General features: G+C 63.3%; 2 protein-coding genes and 1 non-coding gene across 12 annotated transcripts in view; 1 reads left to right on the top strand and 2 right to left on the bottom strand.

The window, feature by feature from the left end:
- Window positions 1–5,029, top strand: part of NELFA (negative elongation factor complex member A) — a 19,198-nt gene extending 14,169 nt beyond the window's left edge. For 6 of the 10 annotated variants that reach the window (XM_023520215.1, XM_023520214.1, XM_011374695.2 and 3 more), the window contains 7 exons: window positions 1,775–1,905; window positions 1,991–2,060; window positions 2,340–2,431; window positions 2,720–2,831; window positions 3,613–3,882; window positions 4,017–4,116; window positions 4,220–5,029. In XM_023520215.1, coding sequence (XP_023375983.1) covers window positions 1,775–1,905; window positions 1,991–2,060; window positions 2,340–2,431; window positions 2,720–2,831; window positions 3,613–3,882; window positions 4,017–4,116; window positions 4,220–4,523 — 1,079 coding nt within the window. In that variant the 3' untranslated portion in view covers window positions 4,524–5,029. Of the gene's footprint in view, window positions 1–345; window positions 436–1,774; window positions 1,906–1,990; window positions 2,061–2,339; window positions 2,432–2,719; window positions 2,832–3,612; window positions 3,883–4,016; window positions 4,117–4,219 lie in introns of all 10 variants that reach the window. The other 4 variants (XM_023520218.1, XM_011374694.2, XM_023520217.1 and 1 more) reach the window with 4 other exon arrangements.
- Window positions 5,030–5,251: 222 nt separating this feature from the next.
- The window catches only part of NSD2 (nuclear receptor binding SET domain protein 2), a 52,576-nt gene continuing 43,503 nt past the window's right edge, over window positions 5,252–14,324 (bottom strand). The window contains 4 exon segments of the mRNA XM_011374692.2: window positions 5,252–8,307; window positions 9,124–9,325; window positions 10,026–10,132; window positions 10,370–10,511. Coding sequence (XP_011372994.1) covers window positions 8,036–8,307; window positions 9,124–9,325; window positions 10,026–10,132; window positions 10,370–10,511 — 723 coding nt within the window. The 3' untranslated portion in view covers window positions 5,252–8,035.
- On the bottom strand, window positions 10,609–10,730 carry LOC111729241. The gene has a single exon (XR_002776148.1).

Here is a 14,324-nt window from a genome sequence, read left to right as displayed (position 1 = left end):
CGTCATGAAAATCTCGCTTCCTTCCTCACATTTATGAATCTATGGGGAAACTGAGGGTGACCGAGGGCGAGGACACTGCCCCGGGCTGCATCCGGGTGTCGCCCACGGCGCAGAGACTCGGAAGGCCCTTCCGGCCCTGTCAGAGCGCAGGCTCAATGCAGCGGACGTGGCTGGACGTCCACACTCGCTGCGGACCCCTCGGCGGGCGGGCCACACGTCTGGAAGAACAGCCGCTGCCTGTGCACCCCTTCACATGTCGCGTGTCGGGCGGAGGGAGCAGGGTCCCTGTGCGGGAAAGGCATGTCGTCCCTTTGTTAGTTGCTGACACCGCCCTTGTCCCCGCAGCCACCGAGACAGCGCAGCAGCTGAAGAGGACGGCGGGGGTGCCCTTCCACGCCAAAGGCCGGGGGCCGCTGCGGAAGATGGACACCACGAGTAAGCCGCGCCGGCCGCCCCCTCCCGCGTCTGCGCATGCGCTGGCCCAGAGCTGCCGTCGCTGTCACGTAGGAGGGTGTCATTAAACGAGATCTGAGCGCTGGCAGGCCTTGGGGGCCCTGGCAGGCTGTTGGCAGGCGCTGGGCAGCGAGGCCAGAGCGTGGGGCAGCCTCTGAGGCGCTGTCCCTTCCAGGAGGGGTGGGCAGGGTGTGCGCAGGTGTGCGCAGGTGTGCTGAGGCGGGAAAGAGCAGGTGGCAGGGGATGCCCCCCCGACCCACCACGCTGTCCTTGTGCTCTGCGTCTCGGTGCCGGCGAGGAGGGGGTGCCACCCACGGAGTGAATGTGGCCCTTCCTCATGAGCTTCAAGACCCACTGGGGAACAGGTGGCCTGCGACACGGGCCTCCTGGGGGTTGGGAGCACAACGCGCCACCTGCACATGACAAGCAGACGGCTTATCCTGCCGGTTGCCTGCGGGAGGCAGAGACAGACAGCCGGGAGGACAGGATGGACGTTCTCCCGAGTCCCATGTCCCCCACTGCCCAGGACGCAGGGAGGACGGCCACGTGCAGACAGCAGACAGGCGTGACACTGAGCCACTGGGGGGCCTTGGGGGGCACCCTCTGTAGGGCCCAGCCCCTCAGCTCACTTCCATCTGTCACAAGCAGACCCAAGGTCCCGACGCTTTCACATGGCACCTGCTGTCTTGGTGTCAGCTCCTTGTCCCACGTGCATTGCGTGGGCGCCCCCTATGGGGCCCGGGCCTGCCTGCTGGGTGCCATCATGGAGCCTGGGGGCAGGGATGCGAAACCCTGGTGTGTCCAGCGACGTCCTGACAGGCGCAGGGCTAGGCTGGGGGAGGGAGGGTGATTCAGTGTGTGCAGCCGTCAGGCCCGTGACAAGTCCCCTCGGCAGAAGGTGCCAGGGCTGGAGGCCGAGCGTCTCTCATGCAGGTGAGACGCCGCGTGTCAGGCGCACAGCTGTCGAGGTGGCATCTGTTCACTGGTTTTGGCAAAAATGTCATGAGTGGGCTGTGATGTCATCGCTTGCCAAGGCCTTGCTCTCGTGGGCCGGCCATGGAGAGTGGGCGGGTGGCAAACGTCTCAGGGACGTCCCCTCCCCGCCCTCGTGGAGGTGCACGAGTCTGGGGTCTCACCAGGGCGCACGCCTGCTCAGCACCCAGCAGGGCGTCGTGTGCTGGCGGGGGTGCCGTGGGCCCGCGCCCCAGAGCACGCCGGCAGCCTCTGCGCGAGGGCAAGGCGGGGAGCGCGGAAGGGGCCGCAGACGAGCCGTCTCTGCTGGTCATCGCCACCGCACCACTGAGCGCCGTCCTCCCTGCAGCCCCACTCAAAGGCATCCCGAAGCAGGCGCCCTTCAGAAGCCCCACCACGCCCAGCGTCTTCAGCCCGGCCGGGAATCGGACCCCCATCCCGCCCTCGAGGACGCCACTGCGGAAGGAGAGGGGCGTCAAGGTGGGCCCCCTCCCGCGGCATCTGGCCCCCCCGGCTGGCCTCACGCATGCGCCGCAGCTGAGGGTGGGCTTCTGTGTCTTGGCAGCTGCTCGATATTTCCGAGCTGGACATGGTGGGCGCTGGCCGAGAGGCGAAGAGGAGGAGGAAGACACTGGGTGCGTTTCCGGGGCTCCCTACCGGGCTCACGGCCACGGACGGAGGCGGCTGTGGGCGGCCGGGCTTCTTGTTCTCCCCTCCTGGAGGCCTGTTTCTCGTCTTCCTGGTGCCTTTTGTGTCTCAGCATGGTCACTTTTAACTGAAGAGGTGACCGTAGGTGGCGGCCCTTTTCCTGAGGGCTCACTTTGCTCTCTGCCCGTGACCTGGGGGGCTGGCTCGTGCGGCGGGTCAGGCCGGCCTTGCTGAGCCCAGCCCTGACGAGGACCCTGCTTCGTCAGCAGACACAGAAGTGGTAGAGAAGCCAGCCAAGGAGGAGACGGTCATCGAGAACGCCACCCCGGACTACGCAGCCGGCCTGGTGTCCACTCAGGTAGGGCCAGCGCCCCCGCCTGCCAGTCTCGCTGTCCAGTACGTCCGCGGCCAGAGCATGTGCCCTGGTGTTCTGATGATTAGCCACTGGGACGTGCTGTCGGAGCATACGTGTGTATGTACACACGTACGAGCACGCATGTGCAGGGTGCGTGTGTGCGCATGTACACGGACAGGTGTGCACCAGTGCCAGCTCCCCTGGACTGCCTGTGTGTGGGGGAGGCGCCAGGGCCCCCGGGGAGCCCAGCATTTGGCCTCTCCCAGGACGGACCCGAACTCTGTCTTCCAGAAACTCGGGTCTTTGAACACGGAGCCTGCGCTGCCGTCCACCAGCTACCTGCCTGCCACGCCCAGTGTGGTCCCAGCCTCATCCTACGTCCCCAGCTCTGAGACCCCACCAGGTGAGCGGGCACAGGCTCACCAGGTGGACGGTGTGCCGGGGTCAGCCTGCCCGAGGCTCCTCCCCAGCACCCACCTGGCAGTGACCCCTGCCCACATGGTGCTTCCTGGGCCGTCAGGACATAGCCCTGCTGGTGCTGGCCGGCCCCCTGGCTGGCACGGTTTAAAGGAACAAACCCAGTTTTCACCTGCTTTGCCCTTCCTGGGGAAAGCAGGCAGCTGCTCCTTGTGCATGTGACAGGAGCGAGTCCCAGCTTAGAGGTTGTCAAGGTGACAGCACCTCAGGGTCCAAGAGTCCTTTCACAGCCCCAGAATTTCAGAGAAAAGGTACTGAAGGGAAGAGTGGACTCAGAGGGTTCTGCTCTGAGGTTCTGCTCCGTGGGGCTCGGCGTTGCTGCCGGAAGCCTGTGCCTGGGGAGGGGCGGCCAGGGGCAGCCACGGGATCTGGCAGCCGGATGGGGCTCGAGGCTGTCTTCCTGCCTCCTCACCAGCGCCCAGGCCAGGAGCTGACCAGAGCCCAGGCGTATTGTCTGCAAAGGCCTAAGACCTCCGGCTCCAGGCTGTGGCCCTCGGGGGCTGTGCCCCTCGAACCCCTGGAGGTGCTGCTCAAGGCCCTTGTGCCCGCTGCCAGGGGCCTGCTGAAGGCCGAGGGGCCCGGAGCCGAGGGCTGTCAGGGCCAGGGAAGTAGGGCAGAGCCTCGCCGTTCCCCTAAGAGTAGCAGGGCCGGGCACAGCCTGGCGAGTCCTGGTCCTGCCGGCCCCTCAGGCCTCATTCTGCTCACAGCCCCGTCTTCCCGGGAAGCCGGTCGGCCGCCGGAGGAGCCCAGCGCCCCCAGCCCCGCCCTGCCGGCGCAGTTCAAGCAGAGGGCCCCCATGTACAACAGCGGCCTGAGCCCGGCCACGCCCACGCCCGCAGCTCCCACCTCACCCTTGACGCCCACTACGCCCCCGGCTGTCGCCCCTGCTGCCCAGGCACCTCCGGTGGCCACGGTGGCCCCACAGACCCAGCCCCCCGCCCAGCAGCAGCCCAAGAAGAACCTGTCCCTCACGGTAGGTATGCCTTGGAGGGGCTGCGGGCCACCGGGCGGGCGGTGGGGCCTGGCCTCCCGCGCCGGCAGCACAAGGACAGGAGGTGGCAGGCTGGGCCCAGGCCCTCACGCCCCACGCCCCACGCCCCGCACCCTGCAGAGGGAGCAGATGTTCGCTGCCCAGGAGATGTTCAAGACAGCCAACAAAGTCACGCGGCCCGAGAAGGCCCTCATCCTGGGCTTCATGGCTGGCTCTCGAGGTGCGTCCATGCTGTTGGCCGGGTGGGGGGCGGGGGCCCGGCTGGGGTGGGGGACAGGCCCCTTGGCCCCAGGTGCCCGCCCAGCAGCACCCACCCTCCACAGAGAACCCGTGCCAGGAGCAGGGCGACGTGATCCAGATCAAGCTCAGCGAGCACACAGAGGACCTGCCCAAGTCGGACGGCCAGGGCAGCACCACCATGCTGGTGGACACGGTGTTCGAGATGAACTACGCCACGGGCCAGTGGACGCGCTTCAAGAAGTACAAGCCCATGGCCAACGTGTCCTAGGGCCGCCGGCTCCAAGCGGGCTCCGAGGGACGCGGCTCCGTCCCCCCGTGTGCGGTCGAGCTCCAGCTGACTTAAGCTTTAGGTTCCTCTCTCTGGGGTGTTTTGGACTTATTTTTTAAATTTTAACATGGGTTACTTTTTGTGTGATCTAAGACTTTTTTGGATTCGATATTACATTTTTGAATGTTAAAGTTAACCAAAAAAGTTTTAACTTCCTAGTTTTAGCGACAGCCGTTAGACTTTTACCTTTTTTACTTTTCTTAAATTCCACTGACGAGGGGAGGTGTTTCTCGGCTCTCCTGCCCCAGGAGGTTGAGGGGACCAAAGGTGGCACCCGGCGTGGGTGGGGGCGGGAAGGCTGGGCCACTCAGCAGCTGCTGGGCTCACCTCACCTGCGCCATCTCCGGGGCCTGTGTCTGCGTGAGAACCGCTGGCCCGAGCTGTGCTCCCGGAGCTCAGCCTCTCCGTGCCCGTGGGGAGGATGTCCAGGGCTCCCTCCTGGGACCTGGGGCGCAGCCGGCTGCGGGGCTCCCCTTGCCTTGAGCGTGTGCCTCACCTTTAATGGGACTTGGGAACCAACTTAATATTTTTAAAATAAAAAAAAATTTCCCAAACCAGAACTACACTTACTGTTCTCGGTTTTTGTTTTATGTCCAAAGGCCATGTCGCCTCTGCCCTGCAAGTCAGAAGCAGAACGGCCGTCCTGGGACGGAGCCCTTCTCCAGGCAAGGGGTGTCAGGGCTGTGCCAGGTGCCTGGGAGTGACAGTTCAAAGTGACCGGAAAAGTGGAAGAAAGCCCCAAACTTCACACACAATGCGATCTCATATAAAATAAGTTTAAGAAAAAAGCCTTTAAAAAATTTTTAATACAAAAATACTCATACACAATCTTCCAAACACAACTTCCCACTTTAAATGCTATGCTCCCCAAGTCTACTTTTCAATACAACCCCCCACCCCAAAGCGAGTTTCAAGTTTTCATGTCTATCAAAACTGGTGACAGCACCCAGTGTCCCTAAAAGGAGCCTGGCCTTGTATAGTTTAGGCACCAGTAGGCACATTTAAAATCACAATTTCTGACGGTAGTTCACATCTCAGCAGGGTGCAGTGGACACTGTAATGGCCCGTGGGCACAGACAGCATCTCACTCTACTGGCTAAAATGCATTCAAACACGACACTTCTCAGAGGATCAAGAATTTGGCAACTGACAGTTATTTGCATTAACTTCGATTAAAACTGGCTCATCTTTGCTGAACGTAAGGCTGCGCTGGTGGGCGCCGCAGTGTGGTTTACACAGTGGACACTTGGGGGTGCCAGAGGCACAGACCTGAGTGGCGGGGCCCCGGAGGCGAGGGCAAGGCTGGGTGTCCACGCGGCTCCCAGGGCAGGGGTGTCTCGCCGTGCGCTGTGGGTGCCACAGCTGGTTCCCACAGGGGTCACGCTGGACGCGGCCCTATGCCCAGGGCCGCAGCGCGCGGGGGACGGGCCGCTCTCCTGGCTCCGCTTCACGCTGCCCCAGGGCTGCGGCCCACGTCTAGGCCTGAGCCCCGCCCGGAAGCCTGGTTGTGCTCCGTCCGGTTCACAGACTGCTTTCTGAAGACGTCCAAGTTAGTGTTATTTGCTTATTTTAAGTTTTTGGAACGAGGGCAACCATATTGACAATTTTTCTAGTACTTTCCTTCAGAAAGATCACAAAAGAAAGAATTTGGAAATGATACCAAAGCGACTTAAAAATCAAGATTTTACTAACGTTAATACAAAAATAAATTACTCTGCTCACCAAAGTGCACTGCGGAACCAAGTCTGATGGTCTGACTTCCACAGACGTCCCTCAGCTGCCAGGAAGGACACGCGATGACACTGCTCCACGCCGGGGCCTCTGGCCCTACAGAGCAGGGCCACGCCCACGGCCACTGTGCCCAGACCGAAAACCCGCAGGTGGCTGAAGGCCGGGCCGCTCGGCCATCATGGACACGGCCAACCCACTTGAGAGCATGAGGCGCGTTAATCTGTAAGCCAATCCAGCATTTTCAAGACAATTTGAGATTCCAGAATTGAGTTCTAAAGCGGAACACTCTACGGTCCCATCTTGTCAAGCACAGGCACCTCAGAGGGACCTGAGCCGCACACGCGGAGGCAGTTGGCTGCTGATGAGGCCCCGGTCCGCCTTTTGGCTCTGCATCACCTGCTCTTCCCAGGACCGTGGCAGGAGAGCCAGGGTGCAGCCGGCCAGCGAAGCTCTGCTCCCCAGTCAGCACTCGGGGCGCGGGCCCCTCAGGCTGGAGCAGACCGCCACCGGGGTCACGTCATGAGACCCAGAGAGTAGCGAGGGGCCTGGAGGCCAGGCCGCCCTGCAACCCTACGAGGCAAAAACCAGCCCAGGAGAAACGGGCAGGCGGCCTCACAGTAGTTTGCGGCAACAGCGGTGTAAACTTTGCAGAATCGTTCTTCGGCGGTTTCGAGGAGAAAGGCCAGGAAACAGCACCTGTTACTGAGTGTGCCCCACGGCGAGCGCTAGCTGGCCTGGGGACGCACAGCACCCCCGCCCCCACAGCCAGGGGGCGCTCCAGGGAAGAGGGCCTGTTGCCCTGAGAGCCGGGCACCAGCAGCGGCTGCCGGGCCCTCCCTGGGGCACAGGTGCCGAGCGGCCCCCAGCACACCTCGCGTTCCTCGTGAGCAGGCCCACAAAGGGCGATGGCACAGAGGTGACTTCGGATGACAGCAGCTCCAAATTCTAGGTCATTCCTCAGACCCCCACGCAGAGCAGTTTCCATAAACGCACGTGTCCTGCGCTCTGGGGCCGCAGAAGCCCTTCCCCAAGGAACCAGGCCGGCCGCACGAGTAAACACGCGTTTCAGTCAGTGGGGTATTGGTGAGAAGTTTAGCAAAAATATATTGAGGATAAAAACCAAAAACTGGTAAAAACCCACTAAAAAGACCCCACAAAGTACCCCAAGTGTCAGCAAGAGCCCTGTGCCAGCCAGGCGGGCCGCCGCCTCACGGGGCTGCCAGCGGTTCAGATCCACGGACAGAAAAAGCGAAGTGCGAAATCTCACAACACTGTCACCCGCCCTCCTGGGCCAGCTTCTCACATGGATGAAAAACAAGCATTGAGGAAAAATTCACATTAGTACAAAAAAACGCAGCTGTTTCATAAGAGCGAAAGTAATGGCCAGAATCATGGTTTCCGAGGAAGTCCGGTCTCGGTCCTTGCCTGGCAGCCCCCGGTCCCTCGAGTGCCCACAGGCGAGGGGCCGAGCCACACAAGGAAGGAGGAGAGGACGGTGACCCTGCAGCAGAAACACGACTCTCCACATCCTGGGTGAGACGGAAACGTTTCACATGCCGATTAATTTTCAGTCTCAGCTTTAACCTAAGAAAACAGAGCAGGCGGGAGCCCGGACACTCAGAAACTCAACTGTAGCCGTGACGCTGGGGAGCGAGGCTGCACTGTCCGGAACGCTCCGGCCCATGCGGCTCAGACTTGGTCAGTGCGGACGCAGCGGGCGGCCCCCAGGAGGCCTGCGCGACGGGCACGCGGCCTTGAGCCGGCCCTCCGGGCTGGACGCACGCCCGGGCCCCTGGCCGCCCAGTGCCGCCCCGGGATCTAGCCGAGTCCCCGCCGAGCGCTATTTGACTTCTGTGACTCTCCGCCAACACCTCCTCCTCCTTCTCTTTCCCTTGGACTTGATGGGTTCCGGAAAGGGCTTCTCAGCCTTGGCACTTCTAATGGACTCTGTCCCCAAGTCATGCTCACAGCAGTAGGACTGCCCGTCCTGGGTAGAGCTGAAGGCTGTCCCATCTTGGTGTTCCTTGCAAAACGAATTGGGGCAAAAGTGGCAAAATGAAGTAGAAGGTTTGCCACACACGTCGCAGTGATGCCAAGGACATTCCCACTTCCCTGTAACGAAACACAACATATCACCAGGCAGAAGTGACAAATCGCAACGACTTAATATTTTCGTGGTCGAAAGCAAATTTTAAAGCTGTCTCGTCAGATGGATACGAATCCAAAGGAGAGACTGCTTTCCACCCGGCCGTCAAAAGACGAAGCGAAGCTGACGCTGGCGCCCAGAGGCCCGGGGAGCCCCCCGGCCCGTGTCTGGCCACGTGCCCACCTAATGGCGCGTGGCAAGGTCGAGGGCACCGGCTGCCACTGAGGCTGGGCCCTGCGTCCAGGCGGTTCCAGCCTTCCCCGCGCGAATGCGCAGGCCCGCTAGGTCAGGGAGATGCCGCAGCCACCGCAGACAGGCGCCGACACTGGCGTCTGTCCGTTACCTGGCTCCGTCGTCTTACTATCTGAATCGTGAGCTCTCTCACAGACAAGCCTGCCTTCCCCGCGCAGCTGTTTGCATTCCTGTCTTTGAGCCTCGAGTTTCTTTCTGGGGTTGTCAGTTTCCCCACTGGGGCCCGTGGTCTCCCTGAGGGGCTGGCCTGTCATCTGCCTGCCTCCTCCCCAGGTCCCGTGGGGCTGGGAGGTGGGGCTGGACCCTGCAGCTGCCTGCAGACCGCAAAGGGCTGGGCTCCAGGCTGCCACGCGGGGCCACCGGCCTTGCTCTGGCCCCACGCACTTCAGACTCCGGCCCACGCCGCCTCCCGGCTGGCCCCCAGGCACACGCGCACACGCACGGCCAGCCCAACACAGCGTGCCTGGCAGGGGGCTGGCCGCCCAGGCCCCCAGGGACTCCCGTGGGCGGGGCTCGGGGCGGGGACCCACCGAAGGGCCGCTTGCCCAGGCCCAGGCAGGCCAGGTGGTAGGCCTTGGTGCAGGACCTGCGGTCGCACAGCACCAGCTGGCCGCCGTCCCCGCAGCGGAAGCACTCGTCTTCGGACCGCTTCCCCTCGGCCCGCACCCTGCGCCTCCGGCTCTTCTTCCGGCTCCGTTTGCCCTTCTCCTCCGCAGACAGGGACGCCGAGGCCTAGGGGCAGGGAGGGCGAGACGTGCAGCCCACTGAGGACCTCGCTCCACGGGGCGGACGGCGAGCCAGGCCGGTCGCAGGGCCTGGGGCGGGGAGCGCGGGCCACCTCTCGGCACCAGCACGCCCTGGTCCCGGGCCTGCCGCTGGCACACGGGCTGTGCCCCGGCTGCTTCTCCCCAGTGCGTGTCGCTAAGAGCGTGAACGAACCAGGGGCAGAGCCAATGTGAACAATCAGCCCTGGGGGGCCGGTCGGGGCACTGGGTTGCATGTGTCCTCCCCGTTTTCATCCTCCCGGAAACTTAGAATGTGACCCATCTAGAAATAGGGTCACTGCAGGTGTGACTAAGTTGGGATGAGGTCACACTGGTGCTAGGCGAGCCTAATCCCAGTCTGAGTGGTGTCTCTATAAGGACAAGACCCATATGCAGGCAGAGGCCACGGGAGGGGCGGGCAGGGCTGGAGGGACGTGGCCCTGTAAGGGACACACGCGCCCACTGCTTGGGGCCCCAGCGCTCTGCTGCAGCGGCCCTGGCATGGCCACGGCCACGGCCACAGGCGCAAAGGGAAAGCGGCAGCCGTGCCAGCCCTGCCTGTCACGGCGACACGCCGGCGCAGAAGCCACCACTCGTGACCGGAAGGGCCATGCTCCCAGGCATCGGCGTCACTACCACCGCTGGAAGACACGCGGCCATGACCCTACCTTTGGCCGGTCCCCAAGGAAGCCGCTGCAGTTGGAGGCCCCGCACCGGCACACCGTCTTCTCGTTGCCGAGACAGTCGAGATTGTAGTTGAAGGTCAGCTCCGTCCCTGATGACAGAGGACAGGCCACGCTGGGAACCCGGCTGCCCACGAGGGCCTGAGGCTCTCGTCTGGCGCACCAGACACACCTGCCACCCCCGGCGCTGGCACAGCACGGCTGCGCAATGTCACTTCAAGAAACCGACTCAAAACGCAGCCGGCCATCCACACTGCCGCCTACCACCCCCGGGGCCTCAGTCTGGCCACACAGCCAGGAGCCTGTGCGGAGTCCTCGAGGCGTCATACCTGCGGGAATGTCGCACACGGCGAACAGGCCCACTCGCGTGTCGCCGTTCACTGTCCACTTGAGGGTCTCGCAGTTGGGCTGACAGCTGTGGTTCATGAACCGGGAGTAGTTGCCCTTGGGGCCGGCGTCGATGATGCGGTCCTGCAACGCACAACTCCGGCCTTAAGTGGCGCTTACACATGTCCCCTCGGCCACTCCTCTCGGGACTGCACAGTCCTGAGACGCGCTGGACAGCTGCTGTCGGACTGAAAACCGTGGTCCCCCGCGTCCACTCAGACAGGACACTCCCAAAGCAGTCCTGTTTCTCTTGCTCACGCCGTCAGGGGGGGCCACGGGGAGCGGCCGAGCCCTGGTGACAACGGGGAGGTGAGCTGGAGCCAACACCACCCGGCAGGTGACAGAGAAGAGAGTGAGGACCTTGGATGCTGAAGGTCAGGAGCACACGGAAAGGTTGCTAACGGAGAACAGGACTAACCCCGTAGGAAATGGGTGTGGACATCAGCAGATGGCCCTCAAGGGGCCAATCAGATGGACGAGCGGGACGGAACAGCCGCTGAAGTGCCCATGCCCGTGTGCAGGGACGTCCAGAGGTGACGCGCTCACTCAGTGACAGGGACGGGGGACAGAGCAGAGCCCGCGGCTCCTTCCCCCCAGTCTCTAGACAAGCGACTGCAAGGGAGTGACAAGCAGAGAGGTGCACAGTGCACGTGACGCCCCCTCCAGCACCGTCACCAGTTGTGAATAGCGACGTCTGTGAGTGGGACACAGAACCAACACAGACCTCCATGGCGTGAGGCCCAGTGAACCCGAGAGCACCAAGGCAGCCAGAAGCCCAAGCCGCCCGTTGGGGTCCCCGCCTGTGTGACAAGTCCCTGGGGGCCGGCCTGCGGCAGCTCTGCCACACTCTCACCCAAACTGCTCTACGGCTCGAAAGCCGAACACGGCATCGGAACACGCTTTCCTGTTCTTTGTCCCCACCAGCTGTGCAGCCCCAGCAGGGACGCAGGGCACCGACCAGCACGTGCTCAGAACTTTCACGCTGTCCCCTTCACCGCTCACGTCCACGTGCTGGCGATGGCACAAACGCCTCCCTAGGACACGCCCTGGGACCGGGAGGCACAACACCCCGCCCGCGACAGGACTGCACTGACCCCCACACACCGCCGAGCGCTCCCGCAGGGCCCGCGGTCCGCATGGCCACGGGCGCCGGATCCTGACAGCCGCCTGTCGAGGACTTTCTCGGGCGACACAGAACTTCTCTCCCTCAGAACTGTTACTGCAACTATGTTACCATCTCCTCCTCTACGTGTCCAGACACTTCAATCCCCGTGGAGTGACGGGGACACTGATGCCAGCTAGCATGGCCTCCGTCCTGCCTGCCACCGTCCCCTGCCGCTGGGCCTGGGCCAGGCTGCTGTCCCAGAAGCCCGCCCTCACCGGCGGTTTAGACCAGCGCTGGCGGCCACAGGCTCCCCTGTGGGCTCCGGATGCCGGCGGGTCCAGAGAGCCCACTGGCGCTCTCGTCGAAACCGCAGCGAGCTCACGCTGGCAAGGGTCACGTCCTGACGACACGGCCACCCCCAACCACAGGCATGGTCCTGTCACTGTCCAGTCGCCGACCAGACGTCCCACCTTCCTCCTGCCACACCCTGCCCGGTGGTCCCTGCGAGTCATGTGCTACTTCAGCGACTGCCTCTCTGGACAGCGCGGCGCGTTTTCGTAAGCCACCTAACAGGCCAATTTCAGAGACTGTGTCGGCTCCGTTTCACCTGCTTGCTCCCATCTGCCCGGCCCCCGGCACCACGCGGTTTCCTCGCGGCCTCCACCCTCCACCTCCCTTCCGGTTCGGTTCGACTGGCTCTGCCACACTGTGGCCCCCTCTCTTCAGACTCGGTCTTACATCTCGGGTTCTCTCCAAACACAGCCCTGGGCCTCACGGTCTCCCACGGCCCCCTCGGCATGAAACATTCGTGTCTCTCCTGAGTCGCGGACACTGCCTTTGCCTCAGCCCCTGGGTGACCCTCATCTCAGGGACCAGTCTGTGCGTTAAATGACGGACGGGGCTCATTTGACGACACACGAGCAGCTTAAATTCAGACTGAAACACAGTGAGGCGCGGGCCTCGAGTTTTTGTTCCTCGTAAAATGACCTCCCTTGGCACCCAAAAGGGAAGGCGTGACAAAGGGGCGTGCACATTTGCCTGTGATCACGACAGGAGCCACCTGGAAAAAGGCCCAGCGCCCTCAGGTGTCAGTCACAGAGGGGACGCAGCCCGACCACCGTGTGGTAGACAAGCGTCCGCCCCCTCCTTCCGCTGAGCCCAGCAGCCAGGCCGGCATTCCAAAGCGCTTCCTAACCGGGGCTCAGACCCGCGGCACTGACGGAGACCAGCACGTGACGGTGGCGCCCACTGCCCGTGCCCACTCCCCGCCTGTGCGCTCAGCGAAACCGCACACTCTGCGTGCCCGGCGGGGCACACGAGCCCGGGTGCTCTCACGCTGCCGGGAGCCGCGCGGGCTTGGAACCGAGCGGCCGCGTGCACGGGGCGGGCCCCGGTACCTTGTCGATGGTGAGCATGTAGAAGTGGGTGATGTCATTCTCGTGCGCACGCTTGATCCTCGCCATGCACTCGTCCTCGTCGATCAGCTCGCCCACGTACTCGTTCACGAACTCGCCCTGGCACCGGAAGGGCGCGGTCACCGCGGGGGCCTGCCGGCCAACTCTGGCCGGGTGCGAGGGCCCACGCCGGTGAGTGCCACGTGTCCCCCACAGGCTGGGCGCGCCACCTGCTCCCTGCCGAGCCACCTCCCCTTGGCCGGGCCGGTGCCCCCGAGCTTGCCGGCTGCTGGCTGGCTTCCTGCTGCAGGACAGCGATCGCCAGCGTTACGACCAGAGGCACGTTTTATGGGACCCTGTGACCTCTGCCCTGGCAGATAACTTTCAGGTGAAGTTTGACAACGTTCGATTGTAGTAAGTCAGGTAACACTTTAAGGGCCCTCCACCCACGAGTGCAAAAGCACGAGCGAATCCGGCCCAGGGACCAGCGGACCCAGTTCTGAGAGGCCGGGGGAGGGGCACACACCTTCCTGATGTCCCGCTTGGCGACCAGGCCCCACCCTTTGCCATCCGTCCTGATGATCTTGGTCTCGGGGTACTGGCGCTTGGTGAAGCACTGGTTCTGGCAGAACTCCCCAGCAGGGCACACCTGCGGGTGGCACTCGAACATCAGCATCCGGTTCAGACACTCCGAGTCGAAGCCGCACGGGTTCTCGTCAGTGGGCTTGCAGTTGCACTTGGGGATCTCGGAGATGTCGGCAGTGTAGATCTGCACCTTCCCGTACGGCTTATTCACCTGCACAGAGAGGGGCGCCTCAGCCCGCACGCCCCGCCACCAGGCCGGCGGGGGCCCGGGAGGCGCTGCGGCCCACATGGCACCATGGCCCTCACTGAGGCGACGGACTGGCTGACCCCCCACCCAGAGCGCAGCCCTGACCCCACAGCCCGCGTTCCCATCTGTGCCTCTGTTCCTTGTTGATCAGCGAGAGCTGACCCTTCTCCAGCCGGCTGTTGTAACAGCGAGAGACACTAGACCCACTGTCCCCACGGCACCAGGAGGTGGCAGTGGTCACAATCCCTGCTCCTGTGAACTCAGCTCGTCGCCAGAGAGAGAAAGCAACTCAACAATAACGCGGCAGAGAAAAGTGAGAAGAGGCCAAAGCACGAAGGACGAGGTCTCAGGCGTGTGGTGGAGGCGAGGGTCACTGCTGAGGGACAGTAGAGCGTGCTGGACAGCACTCTGCAGACTCGCTCAGAACCGACGTTTCTGGCTCTGATCCAGCAGCATCAGAACCCCCCGGATGAGGGTGGAGAGCGGTCCCCTCCCCACAAGCACGCGGACGCGGCCCAAGCTTCGTGGCGAGGGCAGGGCCTTGACCAGCAGGCAGGCGGCCAGTA

This window comes from Pteropus vampyrus, unplaced genomic scaffold (assembly GCF_000151845.1).
Source record: "Pteropus vampyrus isolate Shadow unplaced genomic scaffold, Pvam_2.0 Scaffold253, whole genome shotgun sequence".
NCBI lineage: Eukaryota > Metazoa > Chordata > Mammalia > Chiroptera > Pteropodidae > Pteropus > Pteropus vampyrus.
The sequence above is the reverse complement of the archived record's forward strand: the minus strand, read 5'-3'. Positions and strand labels throughout refer to the sequence as shown.